Source organism: Gobio gobio (genome assembly GCF_949357685.1).
Source record: "Gobio gobio genome assembly, chromosome: 15".
Lineage (NCBI taxonomy): Eukaryota > Metazoa > Chordata > Actinopteri > Cypriniformes > Gobionidae > Gobio > Gobio gobio.
In genome coordinates this window covers 25,916,803-25,938,694 of record NC_137108.1, presented here as the reverse complement: position 1 = coordinate 25,938,694, position 21,892 = coordinate 25,916,803, and the positions used below count along the sequence as shown (strand labels likewise).

The following is a 21,892-nucleotide window of genomic DNA, read 5'->3' as shown; positions in this document are numbered from 1 at the left end:
TGCCTGATGTGGGATGTTTGTACCCTGCGAGGATATTTAACACAGGGTTTAAAGGTTAGCTGAGCTAATAGACACAGACTGAGATCAGAGATCTTTGAGCAGCAGGGCAGCAGCAAGTTTTGCACAAATCCTGCATGCCAAAAATACTAAAAATGAATCCGGTAAAAAAGATAGTTAAGAGGATGAAGGTGAAAAATGAACTGGCGCGGCAGGTTATGGGAGAGATCTTGGGCACTTTTGTACTTCTGGTAAGTTTTTGCATAGTTTTCACTACTAAACAAACTGAGCATACCGTAGTTATTGATTTATAGATATTGTTTATATTGTTTGCACATGTTTTTCATTAATGAAACATTTAAGATGATTTAATTTTTGTCATTTAAAACTCATTATCACTATGAAAATATATATTTTTTTTAATATGATAAAATTTGTTAATGCATTAAGTATCATGAGATAAGGAATAACATGGGTTAATGTTAATTTATAAAAAACGCTATATTTTTTGTTGCTAATTCATGTTTGTGCACATTATGTTAAATAAAATTAATTTATAAAAATGTAAAGATGTAATACTATGTAAAAAATTAACGTGAACCTAGATTAATAAATGCTGTAAAAAAATATTACTCATAGTAAGTTAATGCATTAACTAATTTAAACAAAGCTTTACTTATTATATACTTATTTGCAAAGATTTCCTTGATAATATTAATATATAATTTAAGAATTAAATTAAGAATTCATAAATCTAAATACTGGGGTTATAAGAGTGATATTTACATAAATAAGAAGATGTGCAACCTTTTAGAGGGGTTTATGTCGAAAATGATTATGCTAGCATATGTGTTACACCAGAAGATAAGGATAAGTTTTACAATGAACGAATGAAAGGTTATGTTAGCCTGATGTTCTGTGAGCATGTGCTTTTGGTTATATGAATGTGTTTATGAATGTGTTTATCTGTGCAATTTAGCAGCTTTTTATCTTAAGTAATAAGCAGTCCATTTTATAATATTCCAGTGCAGGGTCAATTTAAGACTACTATCAGGGTTAGTAATAGCAATATTACACAAGAATGTTACAAAATTAATGAATATTACTACAGCTGCAGGTAATCACGCTCATGCCAACAATCAGACCAACAGCATGATTGTGACTGGGGGTGATATTTTTTTATTTAAAAGTTTGTGAAGAAGTTAAAATTTAGTAATTTGCCCTGTTAGTAATTTATTTAGTTATTCTCCACTAACAAAAATGGTTCCAAAAAGCCAAAGCATCAGTCTTTGCATGTATAGCCTAACAGTGGAACAACGAGAGCATAAAAATATCCCTGTGCTTTTATGCTAAATGTCAATGCTCTCATACAATCATAGGACCATAACAACTGTAACTGCTGTATACCCTACTAAAATTATTAATATGTAATCTGTGTTTCTCTGTTGTAGCTGTTTGGTTGTGCTGCAGCGGCTCAGGTGAAAACCAGCAGAGAAACTAAGGGGCAGTTTCTGTCTGTTAATATGGCCTTCTCTGTAGGTGTCATGTCTGCCATGTACCTCTGTAGGGCGGTGTCAGGTAAAATGGTTATAGATTGGGCTGTTTTGGGGCAGAAAGCCTTTATAATATTACTCTTTTTGTTGGATCGACATGCACTGACGTTTTATTATATATTTTTTCCTCTCTCTATTCCTCCCTAAGGAGCACATCTAAACCCAGCTGTGTCTATGAGTTTCTGTGTATTGGGAGATCTAGCATGGATAAAGCTGCTACCCTATTCTCTCGCTCAAATATTGGGGGCTTACCTGGGCTCTGGGCTTGCCTATGTCATCTACCATGGTAAGAAGAAAGAGAGAAATAAAGACACCCTTTCTTTACAGTTACATGTATCTTAAGAGTAATTCACCATTCTATTTGTGTTCGGTTTTGATGTTCTTTTTTTTCCCTTTTTTCTCAACCCTGGTCTCCTCCAGATGCGATCATGGAGTACAGTGGTGGAATTCTGACCGTATTTGGTCCAAATGAAACTGCCAGTATCTTTGCCACTTACCCAACAGATGGGGTGTCAGTGCAGACCAACTTCCTCGATCAGGTGAGAAAAAGGCAATGGCAGATTATACAAGAGCTCTGTGGTTAATTCAAGGCCAGTATAAATACCACTTATATAATAAATCAGTGTAGTTGAATCTAATTTGATCTAATACAAGTTGCTCTAATGCAATATAATGTTATGTAACATAATAATAAAAAGTTTGAAGCTATTTTCAAACATTAATCAATTATCAGTTTATCTTGCCAGCATTCTGGGTCTTCTGACTAAACCATAACCTGTCTCTTGTTTTGGTGTAGGTGGTTGGCACAGCCATGCTGATGTTGTGCATTCTACCTCTGAATGATAAGAGAAATGCTCCTGCTCCCGAAGCATTGCTTCCACCCATTGTAGCAGCTGTTGTGCTTGGGATATCCATGTCAATGTCAGCTAACTGTGGAGCAGCCATAAACCCTGCCCGTGACCTTGGTCCACGACTGTTCTCGTTTACAGCAGGCTGGGGCTCAGAAGTCTTTACGTACGTACTCAGATCAGCCTAATAAGTCTATTAACATCAGATTAAGGGCTTTGTTATCTCTGCCCTTATACCTCCTACCTTTTAACTTATCTCTCCTCTGATAAAACAAATACTGGGTATTTCCCTTACTTAACTCCAGTGTTCCAATCAAATTATCTCAGCACATTGCCACACTGGCATTTGCACTGAAGTGTGTAACCAGTGCTTCACTTCTGTATACATGGTCATTTTCATTCCCTTTTTTTTTTCTGACCCACACAGGTGCTATAACTACTTCTTCTGGATTCCATTAGTGGCTCCTATGGTGGGGGGCGTGCTGGGGTCCTTCATTTATCTGGTCTTCATTCAGTGGCATCTGCCTGAGCTCGAGGATGAATCTGAGTCTGAAGAGTGTAAAGATCAAACAAAGGCCATGGAGCACAACAACAAAAAAGACGAGTTATACCTTAAAATGTCTTCTATTTAAAAGCCAGGGGACCATTGAACCTGTTCCCCTCTTCTCACTGTTATTTCCGGACTGTTTTTTACTGTAAATAAAAATGACTGTAAATGCAACAACATAAAAACTGAGGGAAAATGTATTCGAGGTGGACTATTTATTTATAATTTCCAACCCCTCCTAAAATATTAAACTTCTTTCAACTATATGTAGAAAATCACTATCACCTCGACTGTTTCATACAGTAGATGGAAATAAAAAATGTGTTTATAGTATGTACAGTATATTAGTTATATGTATCTCTTGTTGGAAGATGGTGGCATCTAGATTTGTTTGATGTCTAATGCTCTCTCACATGCAAGTGAAGTAATATGTTGCAAATAAATGTTGTGTCTATAATACATTGGGATGTGTGTGTGTGTGTGTGTGTGTGTGTGTGTGTGTGTGTGTGTGTGTGTGTGTGTGTGTGTGTGTGTGTGTGTGTGTGTGTGTGTGTGTGTGTGTGTGTGTGTGTGTGTGTGTGTGTGTGTGTGTGTGTGTGTGTGTGTGCATATTTGCTGTGCATATTTGTGTGTATGCCATGTGGTGTATGTTAACAAGTTCACAAACAAAAAGTAAAAAAAAAAAGAGTGGACCTGTTTGAACCCCTTATTGAGCAAATATTTATCCGACTTTTAAACTTTTGAGGAAAAAATATATTGATTATATGTTTTCAGAAGGCCACTTTACTGGCATGGAATATCCCCTATTAAGAGAAATTATTTAATCTTGCAATAAATGAAAGACAACTGTTCAAAAGTAGTGTCAATAATAACTGCAACCATAACACAAGAATACAAGGATGTTAAATTAATATATAACAAATTTTCTGTCATAAAGGGTTCTGGTGATATTACTGATCAGATTAGAGCTTTTTAGGTCCTGTTTGGTTTGATCTGAGAAGAGACACTATGAGAAGGTGCACATCCTTGAACTTTTCCTTTGTGTTTTGAGGTCACTCATTCAACACATTAAAGGGTTAGTTCACCCAAAAATGAAAATTCTGTCATTAATTACTCACCCTCATGTCATTCGACACCCGTAAGACCTCCGTTCATATTCGTAACACAAATTAAGATATTTTTGTTGAAAGCTGATGGCTGAGAAAGGCTTCAGATAGGCATAAAAGGCACTTAAAACGTTGTTACAAAGTCCATCTCACCACAGTGACTCTACAATAATTTTACAATGCGACGACAATAGTTTTTATGCGCAAAAAAAAAATCAAAATAACCAACTTGTTATTGTCTTCCGTGTGTGCCTCCACGACGCATGCGCAAGAATATGACGCAGATCCGGCGTTCGGACACATGACCCAGAAGCGATTTGTTTACAAGCAGAGGAAGAAGCGCGTGTCTAAGCTGTTGGATTCTACATTGATCGTGCTTTAGGTCTCGGCGTAGTGCTCAAAATGGGGCTTAAGTGTGCATTTCAAGGATTCCCGAACGCTGGAGCTACGTCATATTCTCGCGCATGCGTCGTGGAGGCATACACGGAAGACAATAACAAGTTGAATAAAGTCGTTATTTAGATTTTTTTTTTCGCACAAAAACTATTGTCGTCGCATCGTAAAATTATTGTAGAGCCACTGTGGTGAGATGGACTTTGTAACGACGTTTTAAGTGCCTTTTATGGGTCTTGGGAGTGTAAATGTACTGAATGCCAATGGAGGCCTATCTGAAGCCTTTCTCAGCCATCAGCTTTCAACAAAAATATCTTCATTTGTGTTCCGAATATGAACGGAGGTCTTACGGGTGTCGAACGACATGAGGGTGAGTAATTAATGACAGAATTTTCATTTTTGGGTGAACTAACCCTTTAAAGGGTTAGTGTGGCGGAGGGGGCGTGGTTTCGCGAGGTCTGCAGCAGGAGAGAGAGGGCGGAGCCAAGTGGTGAGTAAGTAGGTCAAGTGCAGATCACAAACACCTGTGTCTCATTGCAGTAATTGGCGTGGAGAGACCGCATAAAAGCCGCTGCGGGACGAGGGAAAGGGAGAGAGAGACACATGGAAACTGGGACTTGAGAGACGACGACATATGCAGAGAGGACCTGCCCAAACCGACGATTGATCCAGAGAAAGAGTTTATGTGAACGTTTATGTTGTGCGATGTGCACACCCTTTTGAGTATTGAGCAAAACGAAATAAAAGAGAACTCACGAGTCCCAGTACGCCGACCCCGTCTTCTTCCTTCCCACACCCACACGAACCTCACTACAGTTAGTTCACCCAAAAATGAAAATTCTGTCATTAATTACTCACCCTCATGTCGTTCGACACCCGTAAGACCTCCGTTCATCTTCGGAACACAAATGAAGATATTTTTGTTGAAAGCTGATGGCTGAGAAAGGCTTCAGATAGGCCTCCATTGGCATTCAGTACATTTACACTCACAAGACCCATAAAAGGCAAAACTATCACCATTCATACGGATCCGCGAAAATGATTAAAAATGCTGTATTATGCTTTCAGGCCAGTAGTTGGCGATGTCACTTTGTAAAGAAACACTACACGCCTAGACTGAACATGTAATATATGTTTATTCATTGTTTCATCAATTAGAGCACACCTGTTTGCTTTTCATTTTGTTAAATTGTGTTTATAATGCTCTCAGTTTTCTCAGTTCTTTGTCTAGTGTTGGTTGTGCTATGTACTCTGTTTCGTTTGTTTAATCATTGTAGAAGCTCATCTTTTGTTTTGTAATTTGAAAAGTAAAGTTATTGTTGCTAAACTTAACTGCTGTGTCTCTCCTCATCTCCTTCTTAATCTGGAACTTAACTGAACGTGAGACCAAACAGTAAGGAGTATGGGTTATTACCCAGCAGTTTGCCTTATTCAAGAGGACAGCAGTATGGATTATTACCCAGCAGTTTGCCTTACTCAAGAGGACAGGATGATGGATTTACTCCAAGAAGGACATCCTCTGAGGATTATGTGAGGGAATTCCTGGACCTGTGTCAGCAAGTGCCCTGGAATGATGACACACTCAAGAGCTGTTTTTAGAGTAGGCTCGACGAGCACCTCTTATTGATGCCTGTGGGGAACTCCAGCTGCACGCTGCAGCAGTACATCGATCATCATGTGGTTGGTGGGTTCTCCCATGATGAGAGGGGTGGTTGAAGAGGATTGTTACATCTCCACGACCATTCCAGGATCCATCAACCTAGAGTTTGTCCTCATCCCAAAGCCCACACCCATAGCAGCTAAAGAACCAGAGCTCACCACAGACCCAGTGCCAGAGCTGATGCCCGCCTGGCAACCCAGAGCGAGAGCCAATGCCTGTAACGTGTGTGAGCTGGTTTCAAAAAACGCCCCAGTGGGAGTACTGGTGGAGCTGGATGATGAGGTGTGTGGTCAACCCCTTCCTCCAGCATTTGAATTATGTTTGTCACAGTTCAGAGAGATTAATTAAATGATCACTTTCTGTGCACAGGGCACAGGCCCTTCCTTCCAACATTCAAATACCCTTCATTTCCATTGTTTTTGGCCAGACCCAAGTCTTCCTCTTCTTCATCCCGTCCAGTCCAGTCCGTTTCCTAATCATTTTCGTCGCAAATGGTACTTTCCATCTTTAAGTATCCTTCATTGCGGTGGGTGGGTCCTACCCAGTTCAAAGCTTTCGTTGCCATGAATGATGTGCCCATCTAACCTCACTCTCCCACCTCCTCTGCCCAAGTCAGCCAGTCCTTCGGCCCTGTCTTCGCTGACTCTCTTCAGTCCACCTTGGGCTGACTCCAGTGCTCCACCTCAGACCTCCAGGCCCATAGCTCCACTTCAGCCTGTCAAGCAGTCGACTCTGCCTTGGCTCCTCCCTCCCTCAGCTCCACCCGGGACCGTTGTCCCCTCGGCTTCACCGTGTTTCCTTGTCCCACCGGCTCCACTTTGGTCTGACATCACTCTGTCTGCACCACAGACTTCCTAGCCTTCCGCTGCGCTTCGGCTCTCCACCCCTGTCCTGCTCCGCCTTCCCTCATGCTCCTCCAGGGTCCTTGGTCGCTCCACCTTGATCCCTGGCTCCAACTTGGCCGCTCATCACTGCGACTCCGCACTGCCCTCCAGGAACTCAGTTGTTGCATGGTCCTTCCAGTCTTTCGGCTCCACCCAGCTCTCCAGATCTCTCTGCTCCACCACTCGTTGTCGGACTGCTAACTCTGCCTTGGCTCCTCCCACCATTGGTTCCACTTTGGGCCTTTGTTGTAACCGTGCTCTGGATTTCCACGTGCCTTTATGTCCTCCCTGGCTCCACCCACCGTCTGATTTACCCTGGTGGCCTCTTCTGCTACCTGGCCTGACATTCCCCCCTAAAAGACTGTTTTTCTGTTTCCTCATTAGTCTGTTGGCATCAGGAGCCACCTTCTGGAGGGCGGAGTAATGTCACGTTTAGTCTGTTACTCATCATTAGTCGTCATGGTTATTCATTGTTTCATCAATTAGAGCACCCCTGTTTGCACTTCAGTTTATGTTGTGTTTATATTGTGTTTTCTCAGTTCTTTGTCTAGTGTTTTGCTTGTTTAATCATTGTGGATGCTCTTCTTTTGTTTTGTATTTTGAAAAGTAAAGTTGTTGCTAAACTAAACTGCTGTGCCTCTCCTCATCTCGTTCTTAATCTGGAACGTGACAATAATATATAAAAAAAAGCTTCCATATGCTTTATAATATTGTACTCACATCTGACTTTATATTACACTTATATTCCATACAGTTTACACTGTACCATAGTTTTTTTTAACCATATCACATAAATATTCTACCACTTTAAATGTTTTACTGGATCCATTGAGGATTACCTTATAATTATTGTGTTTGTACTGATTTTCTTCTTTTACTTCTCAATTTTGTACATATGGAACAAATCATTCTGAGCAAACATGCTTAGTTTCATGAATTTATGATGTGTGGGAGGCTGAAAGATGAATGCTGTGATATTATGTTCCCCATCTCTATCTTTTAAGCCTAATATTTTGTTTTCTATCGGTTTCCATCCCTCTGAATGGCAATAAATGCATTGATTTAGTTCATTTGTATAACTATGGTGTACTGACAGTATTTTATATAATAAGTGTACATGGAAATGTTATATAATTAGTGTACATAGAAATTAGTGAATAGTGTACATAGGATTGTGAATTTCTGAGCCTGGTTTCTCCCAAGGTTTTTCCCCCCTCCATTCCTTGCCACTGACAACTCTGGCTTGAGTTGGGGACAATAATATTTAACAATTTTATTGATTTGACAGCACTGACACTACTGGATGAGAACTACATAAGCTGGACGATGACATTTCTGTTTTTCTGCAGAACTGCTTTAATGATTAAATGAACTAATTTAATAACTGATTATCTTAACAATGGAACTGAATCAATGACACTATTTTCTTTTAGAGTTGCTGTTAGAGTTGATTACTAGTCATCAACGCCAATTTCGTTTTATTTTTATGTTTATTATATTTGTGGTTTCAAATTGTTTCGCCACCCTGAATGAAGAATCAAAGTTTGACCAGCAGAGGGCGCACACGACAAACCAAAACAATGAGCACATGGTAAAAGTCGGCACTGCCCCCATGCTGCACTGTGTGAACAAAGTTGCAGAATAATGCTGCATTCATTTAAAACTCTATGATAAACATTATTTAAAACCATACTAAATAACAGAATTAAGATGCGTGTAGTCGTCAGCAATTAATGTTTGACCAAACTTACTGAAATAAATCGAACATAACCAAATTGTATTCAGTTTTGTTTTTCGCTTTTACAGAAGACATTTGAACAGTGCAAGACTGAAAGTGGGAAAGGGCAGAAGCAGATGCAAACACCGCCCCTCCACCCACGCCTCCCTCATCCTATTACTATGAGCAGCTGCTGGCCTATCGAGTCCGATTCACTTTCACCTTTCAAGGATGTTTTGATCGTCAAGGATCGCGTGCATCCGATAAATAACCTATGTTGCCTTAACCCGACGGGATACCTGTAGAGAAGGAACAACAGAGATGTCTGGAATCAGCATTACTTACAGGAGGAGCTTATAAAGGTAATGTGGTCTTTGCTTGTATTAAAAGCTTTACTTTTAGTTCAGTATAAGGCTCTACATGCTAACAGCTTGATTTGTGAGAAAACAGTTAGCAAATTATTGCATAAATATAACCTCTTCTTTTTTTTAAACTGTCAAAATAGCTTTGTGAAACTCACTCAGTGGCGTTCTGCGCATTGTAACATCCTGCTTTAACATTTTATCTATTTTGTTGTCTATTTCGCATCTATACCACACAGCCACAACAATGTAAGCTAGTTAACAATATGGCCAACTAATGAATGCGATAAACTAATTATTTGCACAGATGAACGTATGCCAAGTTACGCCATGCGTTTTGAAGAGCGTTAAGCAGTCATTTATGAATGTCAGTTCACATGTGGTCGCATCTGAAACTGTGAAATATTTTTGAGCTGGGCATGTCTCAAACTTCAAATGTTACATTGGCAAATATAATGTTGATATACAAGTTATGATAAATTGTAATTATGTCCATCTTAGTTATGCCTTGAACAGCATGGAAACATATAACCATTGGTTGACGCAGACTAATTTGTAGGTTAGCCTATATAATAGGCTTTCTTTATATATAACTTTTTATAAGAACATCACCCAACATTACATTATGTAACCACTGCTTAAAAGTGTATTAGGCTAGAAGTAAAAAAAATAGTTAAGAGTAAGAAATAGGCCTTCCATGGACATTTAAGTTCTGTGTTTAGTTGCCATAGTTGCTATCTTTATCTCCACAGCCCCCTTCAGGAAAACCCAGTTGAAAACCCTGAGTTAAAACCTAAATGATTTGCTGTGTGTTAATATTAGACTGTTTATTTAGACTATACCAGAATGTTTCTTGTGGGTTCAGAATTTTCAGATTAGGTATTAGCAAGTAACTTGTAAACTTAATTGAACCAAGGATTTAAGCTAGTTCTTGAAATTCCTTTGAGGGTAAAATTCTGACTGACAGCCAAGAAATGTTTTGTTGTGCTTAGAGAACCAACAATGTTATAATTCCCTAGACAAGGAAAGCATATCAACAGTAGGGGCATGGCCAATTATATAGGCCTATATATAACTGTAATGATTAGTAATATAATTAAATGCATTTGGCCACATCTGTTTGTGTATATATGAATAGAGAGTGAGAGAGCAGACCCATCATTTTCTGTAGTCAATATCATTATTGTGGTTCTGGTTTAATGGTGATTTCCTGTTTGACCTTTTGAGGCAGTAAGCATGAAAAATGGAGATAGAAATGAAACAGATTGAAAGCCAATGAGGGTAGAAGAGCTATTGGAAAATAAACTAGATTAACATGTACAGGAACAAAATACAAAGGATGTAAAATTTGCTACACATAATTTATGGATCATAAAACTCAAAAGTGGACTTTTTTCAGCCTTACATGACACAATGTAAATAATTAAGAGTGTGTTTTCCTTTCGTTTAAAATGGAAGAGCCCCTCTCTGATTATTCAATCTGGTTTGCATTGGTTGACAGACTGTGTATTCTTTATGCATGCATGTAACATACGTGAGAGACTCCGTGCTGCATGATGCTTATTAGAGATGCTGAGTCAAATGACCTCCTTTACACCACTGCAGTCTGTTGTCAATCTAAGATGTGTACTTCTCTGACTGTGTTTATATTCAACATGGCTTCCAGATCTGGGATATTTAGTGTCAAAAGCAGCCTGTTTACTGGGTCTGTTCTTAAGTAGCTTTGTGCATATCAGTGCGTGCCCTTGCGTGTGTGTGTCTGTGTTGTTGGTCATTGGTTTTGACCTGCTGGTGTGTAAGCCTCCCAGTTAGATACAGTTAGACTGTAATCATAGCTGACACACATGTGTACCAGCTTGTCTGTCCGTGTGAGTGTGTGTGCAATATTCCATCTCACCCGAGTTAACCTTTAGTAACTTTATACTGTGCATTCTTGCATCTTTGGATTCTATTGTCTCTGGATGTTATTTTTGTGAGAATATTTTTTACCTGCAGCAGCATATAATTTTTTCCTTCATTTGTTCGGTTTTCAACCCAGAGATGGCCTCCTCCTACCCAACCCTACCCACGCTCTCGAACAGTCTGCTTTGATTGTCTACATAAAATGAAATCATATCTTTATTGTGGGTATTCAAAGCAACAGATCATTGTCAGTAATGTTCTGAGGGCAGCTCAGAGACAGAAAAATATCCCTCCGATGACTCTGCATGATGACCTCTGTTGGTTAAGGAAATATAAAAGTCAATATTTGCGAGCCAGTTGTGATGACTGAATTCCTTCAGGGAAAGTCAAAATGCCCTAATGTGCGTACTGGGTATGATCATGGACAAAAGCACTGAAACCAACGCATTGCTGTGTTGTTTGAGAAAAGGCATGTTACTAAACCATAGGGATGTGATTTTCAAATTATGGCCAATACTGACAAGCCACTAATTATTTTCACGTTATGGATGATATTATAAATCTACACTGCTTCGTAAAAGGAAGGGAAAATAAAAAAAATTAAAACAGTATGAATGATAAATATTGCTTTGGGGACCTTATATAGAAAAGTGAATACTGTTTGAATTTGGGAACATAACTTTTCATAAAAAAGGAAGGACCTCTGCAATGCTGGTAAGATTTAGTGCTTTTAAAGTGTTAAATCTTTGCCATAATTAATTGGTGCTAGTGATTCAAAATCTTAAAATTGGCAGAACAATTTCAATATCCAATATTGGCAGAGACAGTAAATAAGAAAAGCAGATAACGGCTGTATAATGATCATTCATATTAAACCAAGGTTTTTTTTTTAAATACAGTATTTGATCTTTAACTGTCTAATTATGTGATATAACACAGCATAGTATAGCACTACTTTCTGTTACTGTATCTGTTAAGGTTTCAGTTGTATCATATATATTCATGGAACCTGTTCTTTCATCATTTGTTTTATTGTATTCATAGTCAACAGAATCACACTAATATAGAAAAGAGCATTTCAACCTCCCATTGTATAAAATGTCTGAACATTTGAGTGAGGTGCTGCCTGCCTCTATATTCCTTGTGCATCAGGCATAGGAGACAGAATGCAGACAGCATGTGGCGTCTTCAGAGAGAAATTTATTGGTAACCAGACCCACAGACATCAATGTGTTTCTGGAACAAACCTAACCAGACCACTTCTATCACTTCACCATCAGCATTAGCATTTAGTCTTAATCTTAGTGATGTTTCCTGCTTGTTCTATAACTAATGTGTATGTGTAACAACCTTAAACAGTTGTCTTATTCATTATCTTAATATTATCATGATTAAAAAATAGATGGACAAAATGTTTTCTAGGTTTCACAAAAGTTAAGCATTGAGATTACGGCGACAGGTTCATTAGCAGTGGCTTAGTTTTAGCTGACTGATCTGCATACTGTCGTTGTCAAGGATTAAATATCGTTGAATTTCCTGAGTGAGCGTAAACTGTTGGTACGTCCCCTGTTTTACCCTTGAAATCCTGTTGACATTGTGGTTCTCTCTTTCTCTCTCTCCTCTCTCTCTCTCTTTCTCTCATTGTGTGTGTGTGTTTGCATGTCAGTGTAGATTTTCCCATGGGACGGAGCAGCGAAATATCAGAGGTGTGGAAATGTTCAGAAAGAGACCTCCCCCAGGTAAACAATTAGCTACTGTCCCTAAACACACACACACACACACACACACACACACACACACACACACACACACACACACACACACACACACACACACACACACACACACACACACACACACACACACACACACACTTTTAAATTGAATGACCATTCTGTGCTCTGAATTTCAAATACACACAGTCTTCACTCTCATGGCACTTTGTAACCATTTAATTCGGTGAATTGGTGACTAATTCGTATGAATTCGTACAACATCATTTGTATATACAATCTGCTTATGCCCCACTATTGGTTTCATTAGGAGCGGACCTTCATGCTTACTTTTTTTCTTAAAACCGCACGCTTCTATACAAACGGAAGCTCAAATATACTGTGTAATATACGAGAATGAACCTCATTGGTTTATGCGGAAGTTCAAACGTGCTGTGTAATATACGAGAATGAACCTCATTGGTTCTTGCGGAAGCTCAAACGTGCTGTGTAACATAAGAATGAACCTCATTGGTTCTTGCGGAAGCTCAAACGTGCTGCGTAACACGAGAATGAACCTCATTGGTTCTTGTGGAAGCTCAAACATACTGCGAAACACATGAGATACCCCTTTTCCACCAGAATGAACCGGGTGCTAGTTCAGGGCCAGTGCTAGTGCCAGTTCTGAGTTGGTTCAACTGACGAGTCTTCTAAGATCCGGTTTGCGTTTCCACAGGTTAGAGAGCCGCCACAGAGCCAGGTCTTACGTCACTGTATACATCTCATCTTTCTCAGCAATGCTAGCGAGGCAGCGGGAAACACAAACACACCAGGCTTGTTCGAGATGCATCGGCGCTGCGCAAACTGATCAGTGTATGATATCAAAACACAGCATGAGCGATTCAAAAGCATAAGGAGTCATGTGCTCTCGCTGTACTCTGATGTCACACGGTGATCGGTCTGCACAGCGCAGATGCATCTCGGACAAGCCTTCCATCAACAATGGTAAACATTGCATTACTATTGATGCACATGGCTTTACGATCCTACATCGGCATCAAAACAGCAAATCCAACGCATTCGTGCAGCTCACGTGATTTGTATAGACGGAGATTACAATCAAGCAGCTATTAGCTCCATTAGCTGCTATTTCAAAAATGGTGGTCACAAGTTTGTGTTCATCTTGTTGGTCACGGTAACCCGCCTCCAGCCCCTGACGCAAATGGTTCTTATTTCTAGACCAGCCATGTTTTGGTGCTACTTAAGAACCACTTTTCCAGGTTCGGAGCTGGTGCTTTGGGTGTGGAAAGACAAAGAACCGATTTGAAACTAGGCTCTGGCTCCGAACCAGCACCAGTACTGCCTTGGTGGAAAAGGGGTAAGAATGAACCTCATTGGTTCTTGTGGAAGCTCAAACGTACTGTGTAACACAAGAATGAACCTAATTGGTTCTTGCGGAAGCTCAAATGTGCTGTGTAAAAGTAACACATGAGAATGAACTTCATTGGTTCTTGCGGAAGCTCAAATGTGCTGTGTAACAGTACAGGCCCGGTTCTACGGGGGTGCTAAGCACCCTTAAACGCAAGCAAAAGCACCCTCAGTTGATGCTGTAATAATGTGATGCGAAACAGATTTGGCAGATTTGCACATTTGTTTCCTCTGGAGAGCGTCAAATGCATCTATTTACAGCGTGTTTTTGCAGCGGTGAGTAATGTAGCCACTGATTGCAATCACAGATATAGTTATTGATCTCTTGAACGCGATCAGAATCTCACCGCTCAAAACGGCAGCGTTTTTGGGCTATGCAGTGCTGAGTTAATGCAGGCTCGCGTAACCTCTCATTAACAAGACACGATGTAGGTAAGAAATTTATTGTTGACAACTTAATTTTTATAACGGAGCTTTGTGAGATCGCGATGAACTGACAAAGCAACAGCATTTTAGTAATCATAGCGATCTTGGCTCACTTTCGAGGCTACAGTCTGTAACATTCATTGAATAAAACTATTATTGCTAGGAGGACCGACGGCCAATCGCATGCTGCAAAGTTTAGGAAGTGACATCTAAATATAAATGCCACTCTGCACAAGACTGAAATATCCTCCTGAGACCCAGAATAGAGGTTTTAATTCTATTTTAGCGAATTTGACAACATGCACAGTTTTAAGTCTGGATATTCTTATGAAATATGAGACATTCTTATGAAAATATTATTATTAATATTATTATTATTACTCTGTCTTTTTACATTTAAATATTGTCCCAAAACACATTCATATGCAAATTATATACACTGTGTAGATGCATTGCATAGAATGTGAATGGCATATGGCCATGTTTACACACATATTGCATAGTAAATGGTATATCAAATTATTATTTTAAATCTTTCATAACATTGAGAATCATCTTTATACAAAGTTTGGATAAAAAATGCTTGAAGCATAAAAATTGACTGGTGAATGAAAAAAAAAATCCCATTGTTTTTGTCTATTCATGTCTTTTCATTTTCTCAATAAATAGATCTGGTGTCCTCTACAGAGCAGATGATATAGCATATAACATAGGATTTTTTTTATATCCATTTGTTTTTTTATGCTCCAAAAAATGTGATGACCTAAAAAAAAATCTAAATTCACAAAACCTTTTTTTCTGGTTCTCAGGAAGATGATGTGTTAAAATACCAGTAACGCATTAAAGCAATGTAAAGGCAGACTAATAGATTAATAGACAATTTGTAGCAAAATATTTGTGAAATTTCAATTATTGGTCAAAGTGAATAGTAAATAAATAATCATACATTTCTCACTGTACACTGCTGTGGTGGAGCACATTTACTAGAGCACCCTCAGTAATTTCAGAAGCACCCTCAGGGATTTGATTCTGGAACCGGGCCTGTAACAGTAACGCATGAGAAGCTTAAATGTGCTGTGTAATATACGAGGATTAGGGTTGGGAATCGTGAGAAATTTTCCGGTTCCGGTTCTGGTTCCGGTTCCGCCTAACGATTCCGGTTCCGATTCCGGTTCCATTAAAATTTTTAAACAAATAGTGGTAAAGGAAAAAGGCACAATACGCAACTCAAACAATCCATTTTGTGTTTATTACTTGCTCTAAAATTAATTTACAGGTTGGCAATGTCAAACAAAAATATATATATATATGTACATATATTACAGTATTAATTAAGCCATTCTTGCAACACTTTTTTGTTCAAATGAACACCTCTGAAATTGTCTTATTACATTTTATCTCTCTGTCTCTGAATAAAACCAAGTTATAAATTATATTTATTAGTTATATTTATTAATCAGTTGTATATTAATTTAATAGTAATTCAGTTATTCATTGAACTTGTAAATAATAAATTGAAATTCAGCATTACAAAGGTAATTGTGCAAAGGTAATATATATATATAGGCCTTTCACTATAAATCTGGTATAAGCCCTGTGGCACTCTGTGCTGTAGCAAATGTTTTGTCAAATTGCTAGTGGAGCCTCCTTTGCATGTTATTAACTTTTCACATGTGTTACATTTTGCATCATTATCATTCATTCTTTGGAAATGAATCCATACTTGTGACTTTCTCTTCGCCATGCTGGTGGTCAACGAGAAAATATCTGACGCAAAACCGTAAATGTGTAGCGCGAGGCCTTTCAGTGCTGAACTGCGTTGCACTCCTGGAAGCGGCAGGCAACGTAATTAATATTCATGATGAGGTGAGCCAGGGTTGCCAGGTTTTCACAACAAAACCCGCACAATTGCTACTCAAAACTAGCCCCAAACAAGCCCAATCGCGTTTCAGGGGGGCTTCTCCGGTAAAATTCGCATTTCTGGGGCTAAATATCACATAATTGGGGTCTCTTCAACCCGCGGACATGAAACACAGCCCGCGGCAACAGTGTTTAAGTAGCCCAATTCCGCGGGAAAACCACGGACTTGGCAACACTGGCTGTCACTCGCTATTAAAGGATACGCTTCCAGCGCTTCGCACACACATTGCACCAGAACCGTTTTCGGAACCGAAACTTAGGAATTTCGCGCGGTTCTGGTATTTTTCAAAAATCAGTTTCGGTTCTGCATAAGAACCGGTTCTCGGTTCCCAACCCTAACGAGGATGGAACTCATTGGTTCTTGCGGAAGCTCAAACGTGCTGCATAACACAAGAATGAACCTCATTGGTTCTTGCGGAAGCAAAACAAGCGCCCCATTTTTGAGAATTCTTTGAAAACGATATACCCAAATGAAAATGTCTGCAGCTCTTAAACCCTATGGTCTATATTCATAAACCTGGTCTTATTTTAAACTAGACACTTGAAATATTGCTACCCAAGAGTCATAATAACTCAAAGTAATATGGGAACAGAGTAATATACATGTAAATATACATGTAAGTGGCTCACTTTTTTTTTTTTTTTTCACTTAGGGAAAAAAATATTATAATTTAATGTTAAGAGCCTGAAAATAACTTAAATATAAAACTGAATGTCTAATCATGTCATGATTCAAATATGAGGATGATTCTCTCAGTAATGTGGCTTCTGTGAGCTTTTATGTCAAGAAAAGTCTAGGCGTCCTTTCAAAAAGGCCATTTATTTCAGAACATTTGCTATTGTAAAGAGTAGTTTTTCATTCAAATAAATCTGCAATAAACTGCAATAAACTACTAATTATAATGGATAAACAGTTACTGAAAAACTAAAGCAACTATTTACAGAGATTACAAAGTGTAAAAAACTCATTTAGCTGATAATAAGTGTCAGTAAGAGCAGCCAGCGCACAAACAGTATTCACCAAAGCCTACTTACGTAAACTGCGCAAGATAATGCCTTTTGATTGGTTACTAAGTCCATCAATCAAACCTTTGTTGGAAAGGCATTGGCTGGGCACCGAGTGCCTTTATCCAACGAAAACCATGGGCGCAATGATTGACAGCTCACCAAGCCTGTAAGGCACTTCCTCTATATGATGCATCCCAGGAGAGACTCTGATTGAAGGAGAGAGACGAGGGTTGAACCATTTCACGTGGGTGAAACTATTCTAGCAGGGGGAGTTTGCCAGACACGGAATAGAATCGATATTTCATTGAAAATGGACATGATTGATTACGCTAACTCAAAATTCTCTTGCAAACAACGGAGGATTTTTAGTTTTTTCCCTATTTTTTCGTTGTTTTGGACTAAAAAGTGGGATGCATTTTGAACAGTGGACTCTTACACAGAGATATATGCGGGTGTTTATTGGATTCGTCCGATCTGATCTGAACGACAGGAGATGAAAGATGAGTATCGCTAATATTATGCTAATGTTTACATGGACGGTCCTTTAGCGCTTCATTTAACCCTTTCCTCTCTGGTGTATTTATTGCAAAAACAAGTTCAGAACATGAATCTTGAGTGTTTTAGCTTTCAAATGATGCAGTTTGTGATAGTTGATTGAATATTTTGTATAAAACAAAAGTAAATAAAAGTACACACACGCCCACTCACGTCAACCGCCCCGCCCACGATCCGATGCGGGTTAAGAAGTTAAAGGGATAGTTCAGCAAAAAATGAAAATTCTGTCATCATTTACTCACCCTCAAGTTGTTCCAAACCTGTATAAGTTTCTTTCTTCTGCTGAACCCAAAAGAAGATATTTTGAAGAATGTTTGTAACCAAGCAGTTAGATCAACCATTGACTACCATAGTATTTTTTCCCCCTACTATGGTAGTCTATAGCCGCGTTTCCACCGAAATTACCCGGAACAATTTGTTACAGGAACTTTTTTTCCCCCAGACCTGCTACTGTTTGCGTTTCCACCGTGGTCTAAAGTACCGTAAAGATTAGGCAAATTAGTCCGGTGATGTAGGACTGCGCGCGGCTGCTCCTCCCAGTCAGCGACGGACAGTAATCATTTTTGCGCGACACTGTCTGCAACAATAACAAGTGTTGAGGAGATGCAAGCAGCGCTGCTTTTGCTTGTTATGTATTGGTTTACTAAAGAGGTCATTAACAAAACTGCGGAAAAGAGACAAGCACTGATACTAAAGCGTATGCTGGACGCTCGTAAAGCTAGATTTAAAATAAGACAACGTATGTTATTATCAGCTATTACGGACATTGGCCGTGCGATTGCTGAGACAAACGCGCGCCATCGGACAGAAAGAGAAGACTGATATTTACTGAACGCAGAACGAACCTTGCAAAAGACTTTTAAAAATGCCGGTTGAAATAAAATGCTGCGTTAGCTCAACCAATCAGCATGTTCAGCCCCCAAGTCCCACCCCCGAAAGTGCTGTGTAACACAAGAATGAACCTAATTGGTTCTTGCAGAAGCTCAAATGTGCTGCGTAACACAAGAATGAACCTCATTGGTTCTTGCAGAAGCTCAAACGTGCTGCGTAACACGAGTATTAACTTCATTGGTTCTTGCGGAAGCTCAAACATGCTGTGTAACACGAGAATGAACCTCATTGGTTCTTGCGGAAGCTCAAAGTGCTGTGTAACACAAGAATGAACCTCATTGGTTCTTGCAGAAGCCCAAACATGCTGCGTTACACAAGAATGAACCTCATTGGTTCTTGCACGTCAAGTGAACATGCTTGAACTGGTGTGAGTTGATGAATGTTTATATTTGAATAAAAGTCTATTTCATATGGATTCGTTTTTCGATCTCTTTATAAACTTTTTAAAGCAAGTGTTAGTTGCATCGCTGTCTATGGAGAGGTCATAAAGCTCTCAGATTTCATCAAAAAGAGATTAATTTGTGTTCCGAAGATGAACGAAAGTCTTATGGGTTTGGAATGACATGAGGGTGAGTAATTAATGAAAGAGTTAGTAAGTTTAAGAGGCATGGCAAATTTCAGATATAGCATGAACATTGTTTTTTGTGTGTGAATGGTTAGCCATGAGAGTGATAGGCCTTTTGTACCAAAGCTTGGATCTTATTTTCACTGTGGTGCAGCACAACATCAAAAGTTAAACACATACACGTGAGTTGGGAGGGTTCCTTCCTTGGCACGAGACTCCCCCTCTCTCCACACACTCTGAGATACACAGGCATGGCACGTGCACAGACACCTGACTGGTCCAGATGTCTTCCGCAGTGCCACCCCTTCTTAACCCCTCTTTGCCTTGGTATGACACTGCCTATTTTTCAGGAGCCATTTTGGCTCTGAATCGTATTACTGTATTTATATTCCATTGCCAGAGGAGCCAGTATGCTCGCTGGCTCATCGTGTCTTACATCGTTCACAGCTCTGCAGTGTAAGTTGCCCCGGCAACCTCATCAGCGAGTTCCTATTGGCCACATCCTTGGCCAATAGATCGGCTTTCTGATTATGTCATATAAAAACAACGTCGTAGTTCTAGTGGCGCCGCTCAGTGTTTTGGTGAGAGTGTGTTATGTCGTCGTCTGCGTCAGCCCAGTCAAAAGTCGATATTTTAGAGTTTTTTAGTTCTATGTCAATTAACGTTTGCTTATTTAGGAATGTTAAGCCATAGTAATAGATTAGACTCTAACATTTAAGAAAAAAAAAATATTATACAAGCATATCTGAAACGCAGAAAGTTACTGCGTGTACAATAACAGTCGTATATTTTTTTTTTTGCGAAAGTGTAATCGATTGTAAGATGACTCTGCGGCAAATGAAAAGGTAGAGGGAGCGAGCTGAAGTTTACCGCCGCGTCTGTAATTTGATGTCTTCCACTCACCACTCGTCATTCGGCGCCGGTCTGCAGCAGCCGCGCGCACGTTTCTCCGTCGCTCCGCTGGTGTGAAGTCCTACTGCTGTGTGCGCAGAGCTATGTAAATGAAACAACGGTGGGACAACATGACTATCCCGAAAGACATCCCAGAGAAGTGGTTTCCAATCATTCTCCCTCTAAAGAGGAAGAAAGAGGGATTAACCAACACGACAAAAATAAGAAACGGAGCAGGTACATTTGATTTGCGTTGTGATTTGTTTACCACAGGCGATCTGAATGAAGTCTAGCTGGTGATTTTTATTTTATTTTATTATCATTCTAAAGTAGCTATATGATATTCATAGTGGAATAGAGGTCATTTAAACTTTCAATCAATAATGTAACATTTATTTTTATTCTTATTTTTTATCAGTTTCATCCTCCTTGAACACTTCCCTGTCATGTAAATAAAAAGACTTTGTTTTCTCCCATAAGCGTGTTTATTCATTCATTATTTCACCCTAATGATTGTCTCACAAAATCACACAAATATCCAGTGAACACTGTGTGCGTGTGGAAGTTTGTGTGCTTGTATGTCTCATGACCTTGTGATCATATCCATCATGTTTTCCCCAGTCAACACTCACTAATATCGCAGTCTATTTACTGCATCTCAATCCATTTTAAATGGGAAACAGTCTGTATAGTCAGGCTTTAGAAGGGCTTGTTATTGAGATGATTGCATAACCTAATTTCTACGTTGAAAGTTAATATCTTAACTCGACTTAGAATCTTTCTCACCTGCATTTTTTCCCCATGCCTCATCATAGCAGTTGATTTCACAGTATGTTAAATGAGTGTGTAAACTGCTTATCAACATGTGGTCTGAATTTTTTTTTTCCCTCTCATTTAAATTAATTTATGTAATGAACACAGTCAACAACATTTGATTTGATTTGTTTTTGCAACAAACACAGTATATATTTCACTAAAGGTAGTAATTGTTAGAGCTGTTTTGGTAAACTTTAGTTAGTGAAATTATCTAACTGGATGGTGAAATGTATTTAGTTGTTGTAGTTTAGAGTTGAGCTGGACCTCTCAGATTCTGTGAAGTAGACCACAACTGAACAAGCATTGGTGCTTGTTTGGGGATTTTAAGTTCTTGACTTGATGTCCTTTTTGAGGTCTGGGGGATTTTTATACCTATGTTTGTGGAGCCATTTCCGTTTAGTATGTGGAGTCGTTTGTGGCGCATTGTTTTTTTACCTGTACAGAAGGCTCGAAATGATTGTGAATTTTCTCATCTCTTTGTTTCTGGTTAATTTATGTCAGACTTTTCTCATGACAAGATATGTTATGATTTCTGTCATGCCATATCACAGTGTTTGTCCCAATATAGACTCTCTCATTATCAGTCGCTAGAAAGATAGCGCCATTTGAAAACTCCCAGAATGAATCATACAGACAACAGGTATACAAGATCAGCAGTTTCATTTCAAATCAAGAAGAGGCCCACAAAATCACCTTTGCTGTCTTATTTGT

General features: G+C 39.1%; 2 protein-coding genes across 4 annotated transcripts in view; both read left to right on the top strand.

Annotated features, from left to right (window-relative positions):
• The first annotated feature begins 43 nt into the window (after positions 1 to 43).
• Positions 44 to 3,797, top strand: aqp10a (aquaporin 10a). The gene is made up of 6 exons (XM_079836776.1): positions 44 to 248; positions 1,449 to 1,575; positions 1,699 to 1,836; positions 1,971 to 2,089; positions 2,347 to 2,564; positions 2,826 to 3,797. The coding sequence occupies exons 1-6, from the start codon at positions 135 to 137 to the stop codon at positions 3,028 to 3,030; spliced, it is 921 nt and encodes a 306-aa protein (XP_079692902.1). The 5' UTR covers positions 44 to 134; the 3' UTR covers positions 3,031 to 3,797.
• A 5,070-nt stretch (positions 3,798 to 8,867) lies between these two features.
• The window catches only part of atp8b2 (ATPase phospholipid transporting 8B2), a 64,743-nt gene continuing 51,718 nt past the window's right edge, over positions 8,868 to 21,892 (top strand). For 2 of the 3 annotated variants that reach the window (XM_079836880.1, XM_079836881.1), the window contains exon 1: positions 20,043 to 20,602. In XM_079836880.1, coding sequence (XP_079693006.1) covers positions 20,476 to 20,602 — 127 coding nt within the window. In that variant the 5' untranslated portion in view covers positions 20,043 to 20,475. Of the gene's footprint in view, positions 9,068 to 12,640; positions 12,709 to 20,042; positions 20,603 to 21,892 lie in introns of those variants that run through there. The other variant, XM_079836882.1, reaches the window with a different exon arrangement.

Coding starts and splice junctions, on each gene's coding strand:
- aqp10a (XM_079836776.1), top strand. CDS start 135: ATGCCAAAAATACTAAAAATGAATCCGGTAAAAAAGATAGTTAAGAGG. Junction 249..1,448: donor TGGGCACTTTTGTACTTCTG/GTAAGTTTTTGC, acceptor TCTCTGTTGTAG/CTGTTTGGTTGTGCTGCAGC. Junction 1,576..1,698: donor CCTCTGTAGGGCGGTGTCAG/GTAAAATGGTTA, acceptor TTCCTCCCTAAG/GAGCACATCTAAACCCAGCT.